Source organism: Rhinolophus ferrumequinum, chromosome 13, assembly GCF_004115265.2.
Source record: "Rhinolophus ferrumequinum isolate MPI-CBG mRhiFer1 chromosome 13, mRhiFer1_v1.p, whole genome shotgun sequence".
NCBI classification, from domain to species: domain Eukaryota; kingdom Metazoa; phylum Chordata; class Mammalia; order Chiroptera; family Rhinolophidae; genus Rhinolophus; species Rhinolophus ferrumequinum.
In genome coordinates this window covers 21,027,860-21,044,054 of record NC_046296.1, presented here as the reverse complement: position 1 = coordinate 21,044,054, position 16,195 = coordinate 21,027,860, and the positions used below count along the sequence as shown (strand labels likewise).

The window sequence follows — 16,195 nt, the reverse complement described above, 5'->3', positions numbered from 1 at the left end:
CTGGTGCTTCCTCGTGTGGACTTAAACTGCTTGCAAATGCTGTCTTTAGCATTGGTTTGATATTAAATATTTTGTGCATGTGGACAAGGACTGGAAAGAAAAATGGGGAAAATGAGAACTGTGTTAGGGTGGTACGGATTTTTTCAGATTTCTATAACATTAAGTAGCACACTTTAATGCCCACGGCGGACACAAAAGATGGGGAAACCGCCGCAAAAAGGGGTCGGGGGGGCGCGGACTGGAAGAGCGGAGATGACAACTTGGTTCTCACCGGAATCTTTGGGCTCTGAAGTGGCGGCATCAGGACCGGGCTGGGTGACTCTGGGCTGGCTTAGCTCAACTTCACTTCTTTAGAAACCGGAACCCTCGTGAGTCGTTTCGACGTTTCCCAGTCGGCGGTAAAAGCTCAGTCAGTTCCCGGCCGTCCCAGAAGTTGTTGCAGAGTCGCTTCCGGGGCGCTGTGAGGTGAAGGAGCACCCCGAATGGGTCGCAGCCGCAGCCGCTCCCCACGGAGGGGTGAGTCCAGAAGCAATTCCGAGAGTTTGGGGTTCCGTTGGAGGCGCGTCTTTTTGTTGTTGTTGTTGTTCCAGTACGAGGGAGGCGGAGAGGCGGGCCATTTACTCCTGAGCGGAAGAGCGAGGGGGGCGGGGGGCGGGAGTGGATGGGGGACGCAGACCTGGGCCCTCCGATTTGAAGGCAGTTTTTATTGTTGTTGTTTTTTAATCTTCTAAATTAGGGTTTCTCTCTTTGTCAGCCTCCCACAGTAACTTTTGTTATGCTTGTGGCTGTGAAATTTAGAATCAGACTACGGTTCCCTCGCTTATTATCTGGGGGACCATGTGCAGGTCATCCGACCTCTCTGGGTCTGAACTGGAGGTAGTATTACCTACCTTTCAAAACTGATAGGAGAAATAATGTCACATTCCATAGCACTCAGCATGCGACACTGACTGATACTCAAACGCTCAATGTTAGTCCCCCCCTCCCCGGTTTATAGTAGGGAAATCGATATTTAGAATCTTGGGTCCAGGGAGCGCACCTCGTAATGTCTTCTGGCCCCCACTCCCATAAATGAGGCAGTGCGATGTAAAGAACATCTAACACAGACCCAAGGTTACGCCCCTTAGGTAGTAGTTTTTACTACCTTCAACTAGTCAGGACTTGATTTTCTTAAAAGTTAAATGAGGCTGCGATCCACATACGGCTATTGAGCACTTAAAAAGTGCTCAGTCAATTAAGAAGTTTTGTTTAACTGTAGAATACACACCGGATTTCCTTGATTTTAGTCCGGAAAAAAAAAAGTAAAAATCTCAGTAATTTTTTTATATTGAGTCCATGTTTAAATGATAATAGTTTGGATATATATTGGGCCAAATAACATATGCTGTTAAAAGTAAGTACACCTGTTTCTTTGTACTTAATGTCACTAGTAACGATGGCCCTCATTATATTTCTGTTGGACGGCGCAGCTCTAGATATTTGAGGTAATTTTCGGCTTTGCAATTTTGTGTGTTTTGTTGTATTAGAGCGTAGGCGGTCCCGGTCCGCTTCCCGGGAGAGAGAACGCAGGCGCCGAGAAAGGTCCCCCCGGTCCCGCGAGAGAGATCGGAGAAGGAGCCGCTCCCGATCCCCTCACAGAAGACGCTCCAGGTGAGTGCAGAAAATAACCAGAGGTTTTACCACAAGCCCCAAAGAAACTAGTCGTTACCCTTAACTTTGTTCTTATCACTTATAAGGGGATTTACAATTGCGTTAAATAAGGGGAACTTAAGTCCACCTTATTCTAAACTTAACGTTTCCATTGGTAAACAAGGTTAATAATAGCTTCTATTCTGAGAGTTGCCTTAGGAGTAAATGAGAAATAATGCATGAAAAGCACTTAACATGGTGCTTGGCAAGAATAAGAAATATGTCCTGTATTATTGTTTGTTTTTTTATTAATTTTTTGGTGATAACAGTTTATTCAAGTATATAATCAAGAATATAAGATGTTGGAAGTTTAGAATGGACTCTTGATTCTTAATAAGTATCCACTGTTTAAGTCAACTTTTTGTTTGTTTGTAATTGTTAAAAACTGGTTATATTTTTTTGCCTTACAAAAATTTTTTAGCCCTAGCTCTACTGAGTGAGACTGATGCTTAAGCAGTGAACTGCGTTTTTTGTTTTTTGTTAACATTTAGGGCTTAGGCAGAACCTTCTAACTCATCTAGAGGGAATGGACTCTTGGTTCTCTGGAGCCTGGCTCTTGTTCAGCTTTTACTTTTCAGGCACTTATATATATCCTTGCTGATCAACACAGTAGCCAGGTATGTCTCTCCTGACATCTTTACTTATTAAATATTAGATCCCCAAGACGACACAGATCCACATCTCCTTCCCCTTCTCGACTGAAAGAAAGAAGAGATGAGGAAAAGAAAGAAGCAAAAGAAACGAAGAGCAAAGAACGTCAGATTACTGGTAATGTTATCAGATAAATACTCTAGGAAAAGTACAGCCTTGTTTAGAAAACTTCATTCATGATAAGATTATAAAAGTATAATTTTTGAACATTGAAATACATTAAGTTTTTTACAGTGTTCATTGCATATGGTTTTGAGATTTTTGTTTTAAGTGTACCTTAATGAGCTCCTGGTTCTCTCTGATGCTCCTGATATAAGGAGGACAGTTAAAAACATGAGCATATTATGTTTTGGAAGTACCTTTTTTTTTTTTTTTTTTTTTTTTTAATTTTGTTGGGGAACAGTGTGTTTCTCCAGGGCCCATCAGCTCTAAGTCACCATTGTCCTTCAATCTAGTTGTGGAGGACCCCCCATCCCATGCAGGAATTGAACCCACAACCTTGTTGAGAGCTCGCGCTCTAACCAACCGAGCATCTGGCCGCCCCTGGAAACACCTTTAAAACTAGTATCATGTCTGATATTAACTGCATTAATTCACTGTGTTAATTAATTTCAAGTTTTTTTTTCCAAAATATGTCAAAACCAACAGAAAGTAATTACAGAATTTGTATTTTTAAGTAAATACAGTTAAGGTGCTACATTTTATTAAAGTAATTGATTAAAGTATAAAAATTTCCTATTGTTATTCATTCTTGAAAAACACAAAAATGTAGAAAAATGTATATCTGCTTTCCTAAACTTCCTTTCTGGAACACTGAGCTCGTGGGGTCAAGTTGAACGCCACAGTCAGAGGCATGGAAATATCATTCGACTATAGACGAATGTCAGAGCAGAAAGGTTGAAGGTGGTCTAGCCTAAAAGCTCCAAGCATGTCCTTTTAAGCAGTCTCTTGGTGGAGAGCACATTCCTTCCTTGCACCTTAAGTTACATTCTATCCAATTGAACATGAATTTTTTTCGTTAGACTCAAGTCTTTAGCTAATATTTTTGTATGTTCTCTGCTGACTTAATTTATTGCCACCTCTTTTTATATGTGTGTGTGTGTGTGTGTGTGTGTGTGTATACACTGATAGAGTTTAAATATTATCACTTATTTTTGTAGAGGAAGACTTAGAGGGCAAAACAGAGGAAGAAATAGAAATGATGAAATTAATGGGATTTGCTTCCTTTGACTCCACAAAAGTAAGTAAAACACATAGCCAGTTAAACATTCTAGTTTGAATTAATCCATTATGACTCCCATTTTCATATTCTTTTACTATCGCTTGTGTAATTTCTTCCATTAATACAAGTTTATTCCATTAGAAGACAATAACTATCTATGTGAAGGGCTTTGAGAACACCAAGAAGGAAGCACTGAGGTGCCATTGGAATCCAGGGAGTGTTTGCCTAGGATGATGTTTGAGTTAGATCTTGAAGGGCCAGTAGAGGTGATCAGACAAAGAAGAAGAGGAAGATCATTTGCAGTGGAGTGAAGAGCTCAGGAAAGTGCCATGTAGGCATGAAGGAGCATAGTGTATTGTGCGAATTTCAAATTTCAGTAACGTAAAAGGATGCTGATGGGCTAGAAATAGAGGTAGGAGGGAAGTCACGGAGGACTTTTAATATCCTTAGCCATGCTAAGGAATTTAAAGTTGATTCTTTAGGTGTTGAGGAGAGGAAGCTACAATTTTTAAGAAAAAGAATGACAGGATTATATGTGTGTTTTAGGAAGAGGACCCAGAGCAGATGGAAGGCAGGTTGGATTAGAGGCAGAGAGCACTGCTGAGTCATGCAAGTGAAAGCTGATGAAGGCCTGAACTGAGAGGAATATTGAGAACCATTTAGCTGTTCGAGTTAGTGCTGGTGATGGCGGGAGTGGGAATGAGTAGAGTAGTCAGTGATGACTCTGAGGGGACAGGCTGAAAGACTGGGTGGTAGGGTTAACCAAGAAAGGGTTTTGGGAAGGGGAAGTGCTGGGAAACAGAAGAAAGAATTTCAGCTGCCAGATACAGATGACACTGGGTAGCTACATGCGTAGTACATCTCATAGCTCAAAAGAGGTGTGGATTGGAGAATGAATGCTGTCTAGCCTTGATCATAATACTGGAGAAAATAAAGAAGTCAGAAGTTGGGAGAGATTTTGGAGGGAGAGATGAAGGCAGGGATTATAGGGAAGGAGAGGGAAGAGGGAAGAGAAATAGGAGAGAGGGGAGTTGGAGAGAGGAAATGGAAAGAGGGGGATGGAGGGAGCTAGTAAGGAAAGACACAGGGAGAGTGTGTGGAGAAAGAATATATTTTAAACACTTTTCTGGAATTTTAAGTCCATTTAGTTTTTGCACGTGGAAATTAAGATTTTTGAGAAAAAATAATCCACTTCCCTTAATCTTGTGTTCCACTAAATTGTGAATGAGTGGAGAAATTTAAGATTCTGTTAAAAGTTTCTAACTGATGTGATTGTATAGGATTCACTTTTTTGTGGGTTTTTTGTTTTTTTCGTTTAATGACAATGTGTAAACTAAGTACTGCACATTGAGGTGAGAAAATTAAGAATGAGCTCTTATTCTCACAAATGGTTATGTGAACCCCATTTTGGAATTTAATACAATTTTTGAATCAGCTTTTTTCCCTTGAATACACCAAATCTTTGTTGTCCAAAGAGTATTTTATAAGTGAAATGATTTATTAATGTATATTTAGGGTGAATAAAAATATCTCCAAAGTAAAGCAACTATAATTTTACTGTTTTTAGAAGAATAGAGAAGGAACTTACGAGAATTTTCTTTTGGGGAGAGTGGGGTTACTGTTGCCCAATGTTATGTTTGAAATTTCCTGAGAATCAAATATAAAGATGAAGTCTCATTTTGCTTTTAAATGTAATCTGTATGAAAATGATGTTTATAAAGGAAAAATAGGTGAGAATTCATAGATCCCATAAAAATTGTGGAGTACCACTAGAATAAATAATGTAGTTTTTTTTTTTTTTTATGGCATCTACAAGGGTATTAATTTAGTTTGTAGGCAGGTAACTTCATGACTATCAGTTATAGTCTCTCAGCTCACTTGTGTTTTTCCCATCATGTGTTATCTGTGATATTTGATCATTGATCTACGATAGGACCTTTTCATATGCCAATATAGTCACTTATTTTCCCTTCCATTTTTACATTTAAAAAAATTCAAAGTGTAGTTATGTTTATTAATGGATAATTTTCTAGTCCAGCATATAAATGAAAATAGGGCTAATAATATACAACTCTGTAAATAGTTTTCAAAAATCGGTAAGCCTTTAGGAATTGAACTTAGTAAAAAGGTTAGCATTATTTACTTTTTTTCCAAGCCAGTCTTTCCAAGTCATGCCTACCTTTTATTCTTGAGAGGTCAGAATCATACAACTCAAGTAATTTACCCAGTATTCTCCCCTCGCCCAAAATGTAGTCAAACAGCAATAGAAAAGTAAGACCAAACATTTATTTTACCTCCTCTTTAAATATGTACCTCACCTGTACATGCCTTTAGACCAGAGAATAAGAATCCTTTTTTATCCCCCAACTCGAATATCTAATAAGTACGCTACACAGAAAACACTCCCATGAGTAATAATTGGGGGGAGGTTGAGTGTCATGTGTTTTGTTTTGTGTGTGTGTGTGTGTGTGTGTGAGAGAGAGAGAGAGAGAGAGAGAGAGAGAGAGAGAATGAGAGAGAGATGTGACATTAATGGGTAATGTTCATACATTTAACAGTCATTTTCTGAGCACCTGAAGTGCGGTGGTCTAGGATGTGAAAATGCAAAGGTGACTCAGTCATATCTCTCCATCAAGAAGCTTGCAGTCAGTCTCATAGGGGAAATAATATCAAGTATATACATCATGATAATGCAGGTTGGAACACGGAGGGTATTGTGAGGAAAACACAGTTAACATTCTATGGGAGTTAGAGAAGAGGGTGCTTCCTGCCAGCTGGATCATTTGAATTGGGCCTTGACTGAGAGATAAGAACCAAATAGTTGAAGATGGGGTGGGAGTTGGGAAGGCAATTCAGGCATAAGGAATAGTAAGTGGTGAGTTAACTTGGCTGAATCAAAAGACCCATAAAGCAATTAATGAAAAAGAGGTTAGATGCCGCCTAAGAAAGGCCAAGATATAAGTGACACTTAATATTAGCATCTGTTGTTCTGTGTTCTGATTCTTGATTTAAAAATCAAAATTGCAAGGCCTGTGCAAGAAATAGGATTTATATGAATGGCAACTGTTTCAGCCATGATTTGAGAATACTGTGAGCTAAGGTCATAAGTTAAATTTTGTGTGAATGTGAATTTTTCTGAATAAAATAATTCATAAATTGTTTGTGTTTTCAAGAAATTCTTTGACCAAAAAAAGTTAGGATCTGCTACCCTGTTTCCCTGCATGCCTTGTACGTAATATATAAACCATGTATGTTTGTTGGTTTGAATATTGTATTAACTGCTATGTGTGAACAGAAAGTGGTAATACTTGGGAGTTCATGGAATATCATCAGGATCTGAAATTTCTCTTTCATTGGGCTACGGCATTCTTAGATGGATCTTGCCATTTAAGTTTGTCTGTAGGATTCAGCTCTTTGATCAATGCTTTCTTCACCGATACCTTCCCTGTTCCCACATGCATGTATCCTTCCTGTTTTTTATATTTGTTTGTTGCTTTTCTCCAGGGGAAAAAGGTGGATGGCTCTGTAAATGCTTATGCCATAAATGTGTCTCAGAAGAGGAAGTACAGGTATGCATAACCCCCATTATTACATTTGAACCAATGATATAAATTATATGCTTGGGAAAGAATTTTTTATGGGATAATCGTGTTTGTAGGAAATGTAGCAGTTTTCCGTTGCAGTCCCTTGTTTTAATTCTTCCTTGCCTATATTCTGGTATGTTAAACAATTTCCAATTTATATGTGAACTAATAACTTACAGAGAAGGGTAGTTGGCTTAAATGTTTTGGGACTGTATAGATAGTTCTTTCATCAAAACAATTTTTTTAAAAGTCTTTAGACTTTTAATTTCAGTATAATTATAAGTTTAAAATAGATCCCTCCTGAATAATAACTTACCTAGATTGATTATGTAAGGATTTCTACTGTAAATATATTCTTCCATTAGTTATAGGCATATTTTATTAATACCACAGGACAAACCAATTCATACGTGAAATCTCACTGAATTCCTAATGAACGGAAAAGTCAAGACATCTTCAAACATTGCCTTTTTCTCTCCCATTATCACTGATAAAAGACTAATATTCCAGTGAATTTAGAATATGAATAATGTGATTTGAGAATTCTGTGAGTTAAAGAAACAGAATTATCATTGACAGTCCTTTATTAGATTACCATCAAATAAGGTTTTATGGGGAAAACGTAGTACAATGTGCAGTCGGATTTACTTGATGCGTATCTATTTTGGAACTCTTCTCTGTTTTCTTAAACTATGTGTTTAGTGTTACCTAAAATAAAAATGGATGTTCTGTTGATTTTTTTTTAAGTGTATAGAATCGTCCCAAATCATTTTGAAAGTACATTTCTATACTTCTGTTTGGATTTTAAAGAAACCTAAAAGATTTTAGATTATCTTGAAAGTGAAATAATCTCTTTTAATTCAAGATTAAATAACCTTGAATGCTTCTTACCATAGACTTTGCCATTTTAATGGTAATATATAGAGTTTAATCCTCTAACGCATGTGATTATATTTTTATGAATTCTGGAATTTATTCTTAATAAACATTGAATTTTTCTTCTTATCATAGGCAGTACATGAATCGAAAAGGGGGATTCAACAGACCTTTGGATTTCATTGCATGAGAATTGAAAATGTTGAAGAATGATGTTCTTTTCCCTCATCTTAGTGAGAAGAGTGGATTTTGTATTTTTGTGTTTCAATGCATCAAAAACAGGATCACAGTCCTTCCTCCTTGTAAAGTAAGAAAATTTTATTTATGATATGTGCAGTTCACTTACCTTCTCCTCAAAGAAAAAAAAGGTTAAATGTTACATATTTTTTCTTTAGGAAATATCATTTTGGGGCAATCATCAAACCCCATTTTTTTGTCTTTATTCCTGTGGAAGCTGTAGGTTGTTTTCTTCTTGGATGCTCATTAAGACTTTTTAAAACACATAAAAGTAATTTGGATGTGAGTTTCTCAAATAAAGCAATATTTCTACCCCTTTGTATTTGGTAAATATTTTATTACTGTATAAAATATCTCCCTACACATTTTCTTTTTTCATACATAGATTTAGATATCATGACTCTTAGTTTAAAAATTAGGATGAAAAAGTGTAACTGGATTTTTATATATTCTGGTGGGTTTTTTCCTTCAATGCCACTTACTACTTTCTCCCCATTTTAAAAGCAATACATGCTTATTATTTAAAAACAAAAAAAAGTTGAGAGAAACCAAAAAGTAAAAGAAAAGCTAAACTCACTTGCAGTCTACCCCCAAAAATAATTAATGTTACTATTTCGGCATATGTCTTTCCAGGTTCCTATGGGTATCTATTTTCTCACTCCCACCCATGAAATCAGAATATATATGCTGTTCTCTTTTGCTAATCCCTTTTTTCCCATGTTCTGTGAATATATTTTTAATATTCTTTGGAAACAGCTTTTAGTAGGTACTTGGTTGCACCATAACTTTATTAGCATCCTTATTGCTGAACATTGGCCTTGACTTGCTGTGAGTAGTATTTCCCATTACATTTATCTTTTTAGTTGCATTATTTTCCTCAGGTTTCAGTTCTTAGATGTGGCATTGCTGGGTGAGATAAAGGGCTGTGTGTGCATGTTTGAAGGCTTTTGAGATAGGGAAAAAAAAAAAGGAAAAAAAAAAATATATATGGTGGTGGGTGTATGTGTATGTAGCTAGAAAGGTAACCACTGACTCTCACCAGTAAAGTATGAGCATTCCCATTTCATACACGTGCACCAATATTTTGGCGTAATCATTTTTTTAAAGCTTTCAATCTAATGGGTAAAATAATGGTATTTTGTTTTATTTAATTTCTAGAAAGGATGAACATTTAAAAAACGTGTTAGCCGTATATATTTATTTCTTTTGTGAAATGCTAATTCCAAATCGTGGATCCATTTGTTTTTTTGTAAGCTTCTCCTTATTTGAAGGAAGCTTTTTTTATATTGAAGAAAATAACCATTACCCATTCTGTTTCACTTCTCACTGATATTTGAGGCTCTGTGGTTAGATTTTAAATGGGGTTTGTTTTTTTTTAAGTAATTAATACAAACACATGGAACAGAATTCATATAGCACAAAGGGTATACAGAGATATTCCATATGTACACAAACATATATATCTTATTTTATTCTAATATAAGCCAACTTTACACACTATTTTGCACCTATTCTTTTTTTCACTTGTACATCTTAAGGTTGTTTCTTATCAGTACATGTAATATTGCCTCTTTTTTTTCCCTAAGAGCAGCAATTATAGTCCATTATAGGATAGACTATGATTTATTTTTAACTAATCCCCTATTGATGGACATTGAAGTTATTTTTAATCTTTTACTATTTTTAAAAATTCTATAATCACTATCCTTATTATTTACATGATTTTATAAGTGTCTTAAATCCTTTATTGCATCTGAAATTTGACCACCTATTTTATAGTTCTTTAAAAGCTTTCCTGTCAAGTTACTCCCTATGAAGAAAATAATAGTAGTATGACTGCATCGTATAATACAGTGTACAGAGCTCCTTGGGTCATTTAATCATTTCCCTGCCCAATCTTCTTCTTGAGGCTTCCCCATCTCAGTAAATGGCCCTTCCACTTACTCCTTTGCTCAGACCAAAATCCTTAGCGTCATCCTTGACTCCTCTCTTTCTCCCATGCCCAATATCTGATTCATGCCCAATAGCAAATTCTTTTGGCTCTAATCTGATAGTATGTTTTGAATCCACTTTTTTTGTTGTACAGATTTATTGAAGTATAATTGACATAAAATTGTAAGATATTTCAAGTGTACATCATAGTGATTTAATATATGTTGAATCTGACCACTTTCACCACCTATTCTAACCTATCGCTATATAATTGCTCTTGCCTGGACTACTGCAGTGGCCTCCTAATAGGTCTCTTTCCTTCTCTTGCTGCCTCAATTTATTCTCCATCCAGCAGCAGAAGTGAATCTTTTAAAATGTGCATCAGGTCACCTTGCTCCTGGCTATGGTGGTTTTCTGTCATTTAGAATGAAATCCAGTCTTTACTGTGGTCCACAAGTTTCAACAGTCTGGACGCTAGCATCCATCACCACTATCTAATTCTAAAACATTTTCATCGTCCTAAAACAAAACTCTTTCCCCATTTACAATCACTCCTCATCCCTGCCTGCCCCAGAAACCATTAATGTACTTTGTCTCTAAGGATGTGTCTATTCTGGACAATTTCATATAAATGGACATTTCATGTAAATGGAATCATACAGTATGTGGCCTTTTGTGTCTGGCTTCTTGCACTTAGAATAATGTTTTCAAGGTTCATCCATATTGTAACATATATCAGTATTTCATTCTTTCTTTGGCCTGAATGATATTCTTTCTATTCTATGGACATAGACATTTTTATTTATAATTCATCAGTTGATGGACATTTGGGGTATTCCACTTTTTGGCTATTATGAATAATTCTGGTATGAACATTCGAATACAAGTTTTTGTATGAACATGTTTTTAATTCTCTTGAGTATATAAGTAGGAGTGGAATTCCAGGGTCATATAGTAGCTTTGTCTTCAACTTTTTGAAACACTGTCAAACTGTTTTCCAAAGTAGCTGCACTGTTTTATATTCCCACCAGCAATGTATGAGGGTTCCAGTTTTTCCACCTTCTCTGCAGTTTCCTTTCTCCTATAGCTTATCACTGCCTGACACACTCTATATTCATTTATTACTTTCTGGTTTTTCCACTAGACAGGAAGAAATGGAGCTTCTGGCACAGAGTAAAGCACTCAATAAATATCTGTTGAATTTGTAAATATAGTTCAGTGAGCTTTTTTCACTTAGCTGCTTTCCTTGATATTTTTTTTTTTTGGCAGGTCTTTTTTTTTTTATAGTTCAGGTGTACAAAATAATGTAATAGTTAGACATTTATCATTTATATCCCTCACACACTGATAACCCCCCCTTGATTTTTATGTTAACCGTTAGTTATCCAAGTAATAGTTGGACACATTTTTTTCCTGTAAAAATTTTAAAACATTATGACAAAGCCCTTTTGAACAGTACCCCATAATCCTGGTCCTATTGTCCCTTCTTCAGTGAGAATCCTTCACACTGTATCCTTCCAAACTTTTGTCTGTGCATGCATGTAAGAGTTAGAAATGAGAATACTTTGGGCTTTTTTTTTTCACACAATATGCTGTAGTGATTTTTTTTAAATTAGTCTCAGGTGTACAAAACAATGCAATAGTTAGGCATTTCACTCCTCACAAAATGATAACCCCCTTCCCCCAATCTGTTGCCCCTCTGACATCGTATATATCTATTACAATTCCACTGACTATTCCCTATGCTATACTCCATATCCCATGACTATATATATATATTAAATTATAGTTGACATACAATATTATTCAGGTTCACCTTCAGGTGTACAGTGCAGTGGTCAAGTGGTATACCAACCATGAAATGGTCTCCCTACAAAATCTTTACAACATTATTGATTATATTCCCTAAACTGTCTTTCATTTCCCTGTGGCAATATTGTAGTTACCAATTTATGCTGTCTAATCCCTCCCCCTTCTCCCTCATCCCCATTCCCTCCCTTCTAGCAACCCTCAGTTTTTTTCTCTATATCTCTGAGACTATTTCTGTTTACTTTGCTCATTTATTCAGTTCTTTAGATTCCACATATAAGTGAGATTATATGGTAGGTATTTGACTTTCTCCAACTGACTTATTTCATTTAGCATAATGTTCTCTAGGTCCATCCATATTGTTGCAAACGGTAAGATTTCATTCTCCTTTATAGCTGAGTAATACTCCATTGTATAAATGTACCACAGTTTCTTAATCCAGTCGTCTACTGATGGGCATTTCAGTTGTTTCTAAGTCTTGGCTGTTGTGAATAGCGCTGCAATAAACATAGGGGTACATGTATTTTTTCAAATTAGTGTCTTAGATTTCTCTAGATAAATATGATTTATGATTTATGTCTGGATAAATAATGAGCCAGATTGCTCTGGCTCATTTTACAACTAATTATTTACTCAACACTGCCTTTGATATCTTTCCATGCCAGTGTATGTACCTCTACCTTTTTTTTAACTGATACATAGTGTTTTGTGTGATATATATACCACTATTTGTTTAGCCATTGCTATTTTTACAATCACAAATATTTGTGGAGTAACCAGTTTTTGCAGAGCAGTGTTTTTAAAGGTTTTTAAAACTTAATATGATATTGGATATCATGATATTGGAGTGTCCAAAGTAGCCACAAAGAAGGGATTGATATTATGCTTCCTTTTCATCTTTTTTTTTTTTCTTTTTTTTTTTTTTTTTTTGTTTCCTATTGAAGCAGAAAATTCTAGTCCTGATTTTTCCACTTTAAAGAACAAAGTCAGTTCCTCAAGAACTTAATAAAACAAAACTCATTTTAATGTCATAATGGTTAGGAGATGTCAAAATCAGTTATAAATAAGGTTTTTTAATTCCAGTTTGGGAACTTTTTAGGAATTTAAGGATTATAATACACCTTTGCCTTGACACTCTAGAATACTGAAGAGGCATCTGTCAGAACCTCCGTCAGAACCTCCGTAGCATTTCATGAACCTGCTGCTCACTCAGCATTGGCATTTACATACTACACTATACCCACCCGGAGTATAAGCCGCTTGAAGGCAGCAGACTGAATCTTAGCTTTCTAAAAGATGTAGTAAAGATTATCTGATTGATACAATACCTTATGTCTTTTTTGCTTTCCCATTTTCAACGTTTTCTTTCCCAATTCTATTAGGTTCTCTTGATGCTTGCTTGGATATATATAAACTATTGTCATCCCATGTTAATCCTATTACAGATATCTTTTTATGTAAAATTCTGGTCATAAAATTCAGGTTCAAACATTCTGGAATTCCCAATTTTTATTTTTGGGGTTGTTCCTATCAGTCGATGTTTATGTAATGTCTTTGAGGGGCAAGGTGCTGAGGGTCACCACTTCTGCTTTGTTTTAGGATTTTCAGTTCTTTCTTCAAAACCTGTACCTTCAGATTATCTTATTTTACTTGTCGTATACATTGTGTAAAATAATATCTAGAAAAAGACAAAACCTTTTATTCATACTTACTGCTTGATTTCCAGTAGATGGCACCAAATACCCTTTAATAATACATCTTCATGATACGAATTCCTAGTTGGTGTTGCTAGCTAATGGATCATTTCTTCCACCACCACCAGGGAACAGTAAGGGTCCATTCTTTGGTCTAATTCTCTGATTGTTATATAACTTTGTATTTTGTTTGGAGTTTAAGATATACCTGTTCAAATTATTAATTTGCTATTTCTGACTCAGATTTCAACCTTTTCTCCTTTTTTAATTTTTTATAAGTGTGGTTTTTCACTCAGTATGATTCTAGGGGGAGAATCATGAGATTGAAATAAGACTGAGTTAAAAAAAAAAAGAGTTGAGGGTAAGAGAGAAAGAATAAAGATACGTTGTGTGTTCATAATAAAATCAGAGAAAATATGAAAGTATACAAAATCCAAAATTAAGATAAATTAAGATAATGAAATCAAAGCATTTTCACTATTCAGTTTTGATACTTTAGTAGAATGATATTCATTTCATTATGATTTTCAAATTTGTTTTACAAATAACTTGCAGTTTAAAAACATTCCTTAAAATTGTTATATCACCATTCTCATTTCTAATTTTTTGTGCTTTCTTGAAAACCTTACCTTTAGTATATTTACTAATGTTTTCAAAGAATCAGCTTTTACATCCAATTAATCATTAAAACCAGAAAGTGTTTCCTATATGTCAGGTATGATTTACTATGTTTATTCTACTTATCAATTCTGTCGAGTTTATTTAATTTTAATGGGTTTGTCAACCATTATAAAGAACCCTTTTAAAATTTCCAAGCACAATTACCTTTAAATGATTTTCGTTTTCCTGTGTTTATGACGCAGTTTAGAAATCTATTTCTTAACTATCTTGTCTTTTAAAACTGCCAATGGGAGCATTGGTAGCATAGGCTCTAGGTGAAACAGATCTAGGTTCACTTCCCATCTGTGGACCTCAGTTTCCTTATGTGCAAAATGTAGATAATTAACCTACCTAATGGGGTTATATTGAGGAATAGAGATAATGTATGTAAATTACAAAAGTAAGCTATTTTCATATATTTGCAACAATAATCTTTTTAAAACCTTTGTGAAATAGAAGTTGCCAAAAAAAATGTGTATACACATTTTAAGAAAGGAAAAGACTGTATTAAAATTGTAACTCAGTATATACCAATAACCAAAGTCATGTGTATACATTTTTGGCACCCCAGATGTGTTCATGCTTCATTCATTTCTGTATTCAGGACTCTCAACTTAAACCAAGTTTTATTTCTATTTTTTAAAATGGAGATACAAGTATATTAACAGTGTAACTTGAGTCTCGAGATACCTTTCATCTCAGAAATCTTGACAGCCTTGGGGAACTATCCTTAAATAAACTTTTTAGTTCTATACACATTTATACTGGTACCACCCCCCCAACACACAAACACACACATAAACACACCATTTATAGCCGTCTTGAAAAGGGAGTATTCTTCTGAATGTTTTCATCTAGAATTGAATGGAAAGACCCTAAAACAGATTCAGATGAAAGAATTTCAGGATTCAACGTCATTCTTTAGGTACAGGAAGTTTCTCAGCTTTTAAAACCCACTCGCGTGATGGTAGTCAGGAGTGTGTTTGGAGAGGAGCTCAGGGCAGTATACAGCCCGATTCTAGCGTTTTCTGAGAGAAGAAAAAACGCAACGCTGGGAAGCGAGCATTTAACATGATTAAAAGCCAGGCTTTTTCCCTCAAACCCTACAGCCACGTGGCGCATGCCTGAGCCAGGAGCCCACCGGTCACTTGCCGGGCTGCCAGCATCGCTCTCCCTTCAGAGGGATTCGCTGCGGGGCCCTCAGCCGCCTGGATCCCGGGAGGCTTTGGAACCTCCGGAGCCGCGGCCACCAGACCCAGATCTCCGGCCCTGAACCCAAGCGGGGCAGACTGCATAGGCGAGGCGCGGTTTCAGCCTTACACTCGAGGGACGCCCGGCAGGTACCCGGAACTTTTCCCGGGGGACAGGTCTCGGCAACAGGTCCGAGGCGGGGAGGGGCCGGGTGGAGTCGAGCTCCGCGACGGCCGGTGAATCAGCGCTGCCGGGCGCCCGGGTCGCCCTGCCAGCTGAAGCCAGATCCCGGGAGGAGTAGCCTGGCTGCTGACCACCAGCCACTCAGAGATCGCTGGGCCTGGAGAAGGGTGATGTCATCGTAGCTGGGAGGTTTCGGAATGCTTCGCCAATGGGAGACTGGCGAAGTGGCTTGCTTTCTGTAGCTCTTGGCCAATACTAACAAAGCAAAAGGGGGCCCGGTTGTCGGTATAGAACCAATGGAAAACAGGGAAGGAGCACGAGGCGGAGTTGCGAATTCTGTCACCAATTGGAAAGGGGGGGTGGAGCCTGGGCCTTGTCAAGCTCGACCTACCAGCGAGAGGAGCGGACTCCAGGGGGCGGGGCCGTAATGCCCTCCCCAATCGGAGAAGGCCAGGGGCGGGGCAGTC

General features: G+C 36.8%; 1 protein-coding gene across 2 annotated transcripts; it reads left to right on the top strand.

Annotated features, from left to right (window-relative positions):
- The first annotated feature begins 393 nt into the window (after positions 1-393).
- On the top strand, positions 394-16,067 carry SNRNP27 (small nuclear ribonucleoprotein U4/U6.U5 subunit 27). 2 transcript variants are annotated; one of them, XR_004424802.1, is made up of 7 exons: positions 394-516; positions 1,527-1,650; positions 2,345-2,457; positions 3,501-3,580; positions 7,067-7,131; positions 8,158-8,329; positions 15,464-16,067. XR_004424802.1 is itself a non-coding variant. In XM_033124424.1 (6 exons), the coding sequence occupies exons 1-6, from the start codon at positions 483-485 to the stop codon at positions 8,210-8,212; spliced, it is 471 nt and encodes a 156-aa protein (XP_032980315.1). In that variant the 5' UTR covers positions 394-482; the 3' UTR covers positions 8,213-8,571. The 2 variants fall into 2 exon arrangements, 1 of the variants encoding a protein (XP_032980315.1); XM_033124424.1 differs by lacking the exon at positions 15,464-16,067 and having other exon boundaries at positions 8,158-8,571.
- The last annotated feature ends 128 nt before the right edge of the window (positions 16,068-16,195 follow it).

What these genes read in the sequence shown, in the direction of transcription:
- SNRNP27 (XM_033124424.1), top strand. Translation starts at nt 483, where the DNA reads ATGGGTCGCAGCCGCAGCCGCTCCCCACGGAGGG. An exon ending in CAGCCGCTCCCCACGGAGGG is followed by an intron (nt 517 to 1,526) that starts GTGAGTCCAGAA and finishes TTGTTGTATTAG; the next exon opens with AGCGTAGGCGGTCCCGGTCC. An exon ending in CTTCCTTTGACTCCACAAAA is followed by an intron (nt 3,581 to 7,066) that starts GTAAGTAAAACA and finishes GCTTTTCTCCAG; the next exon opens with GGGAAAAAGGTGGATGGCTC.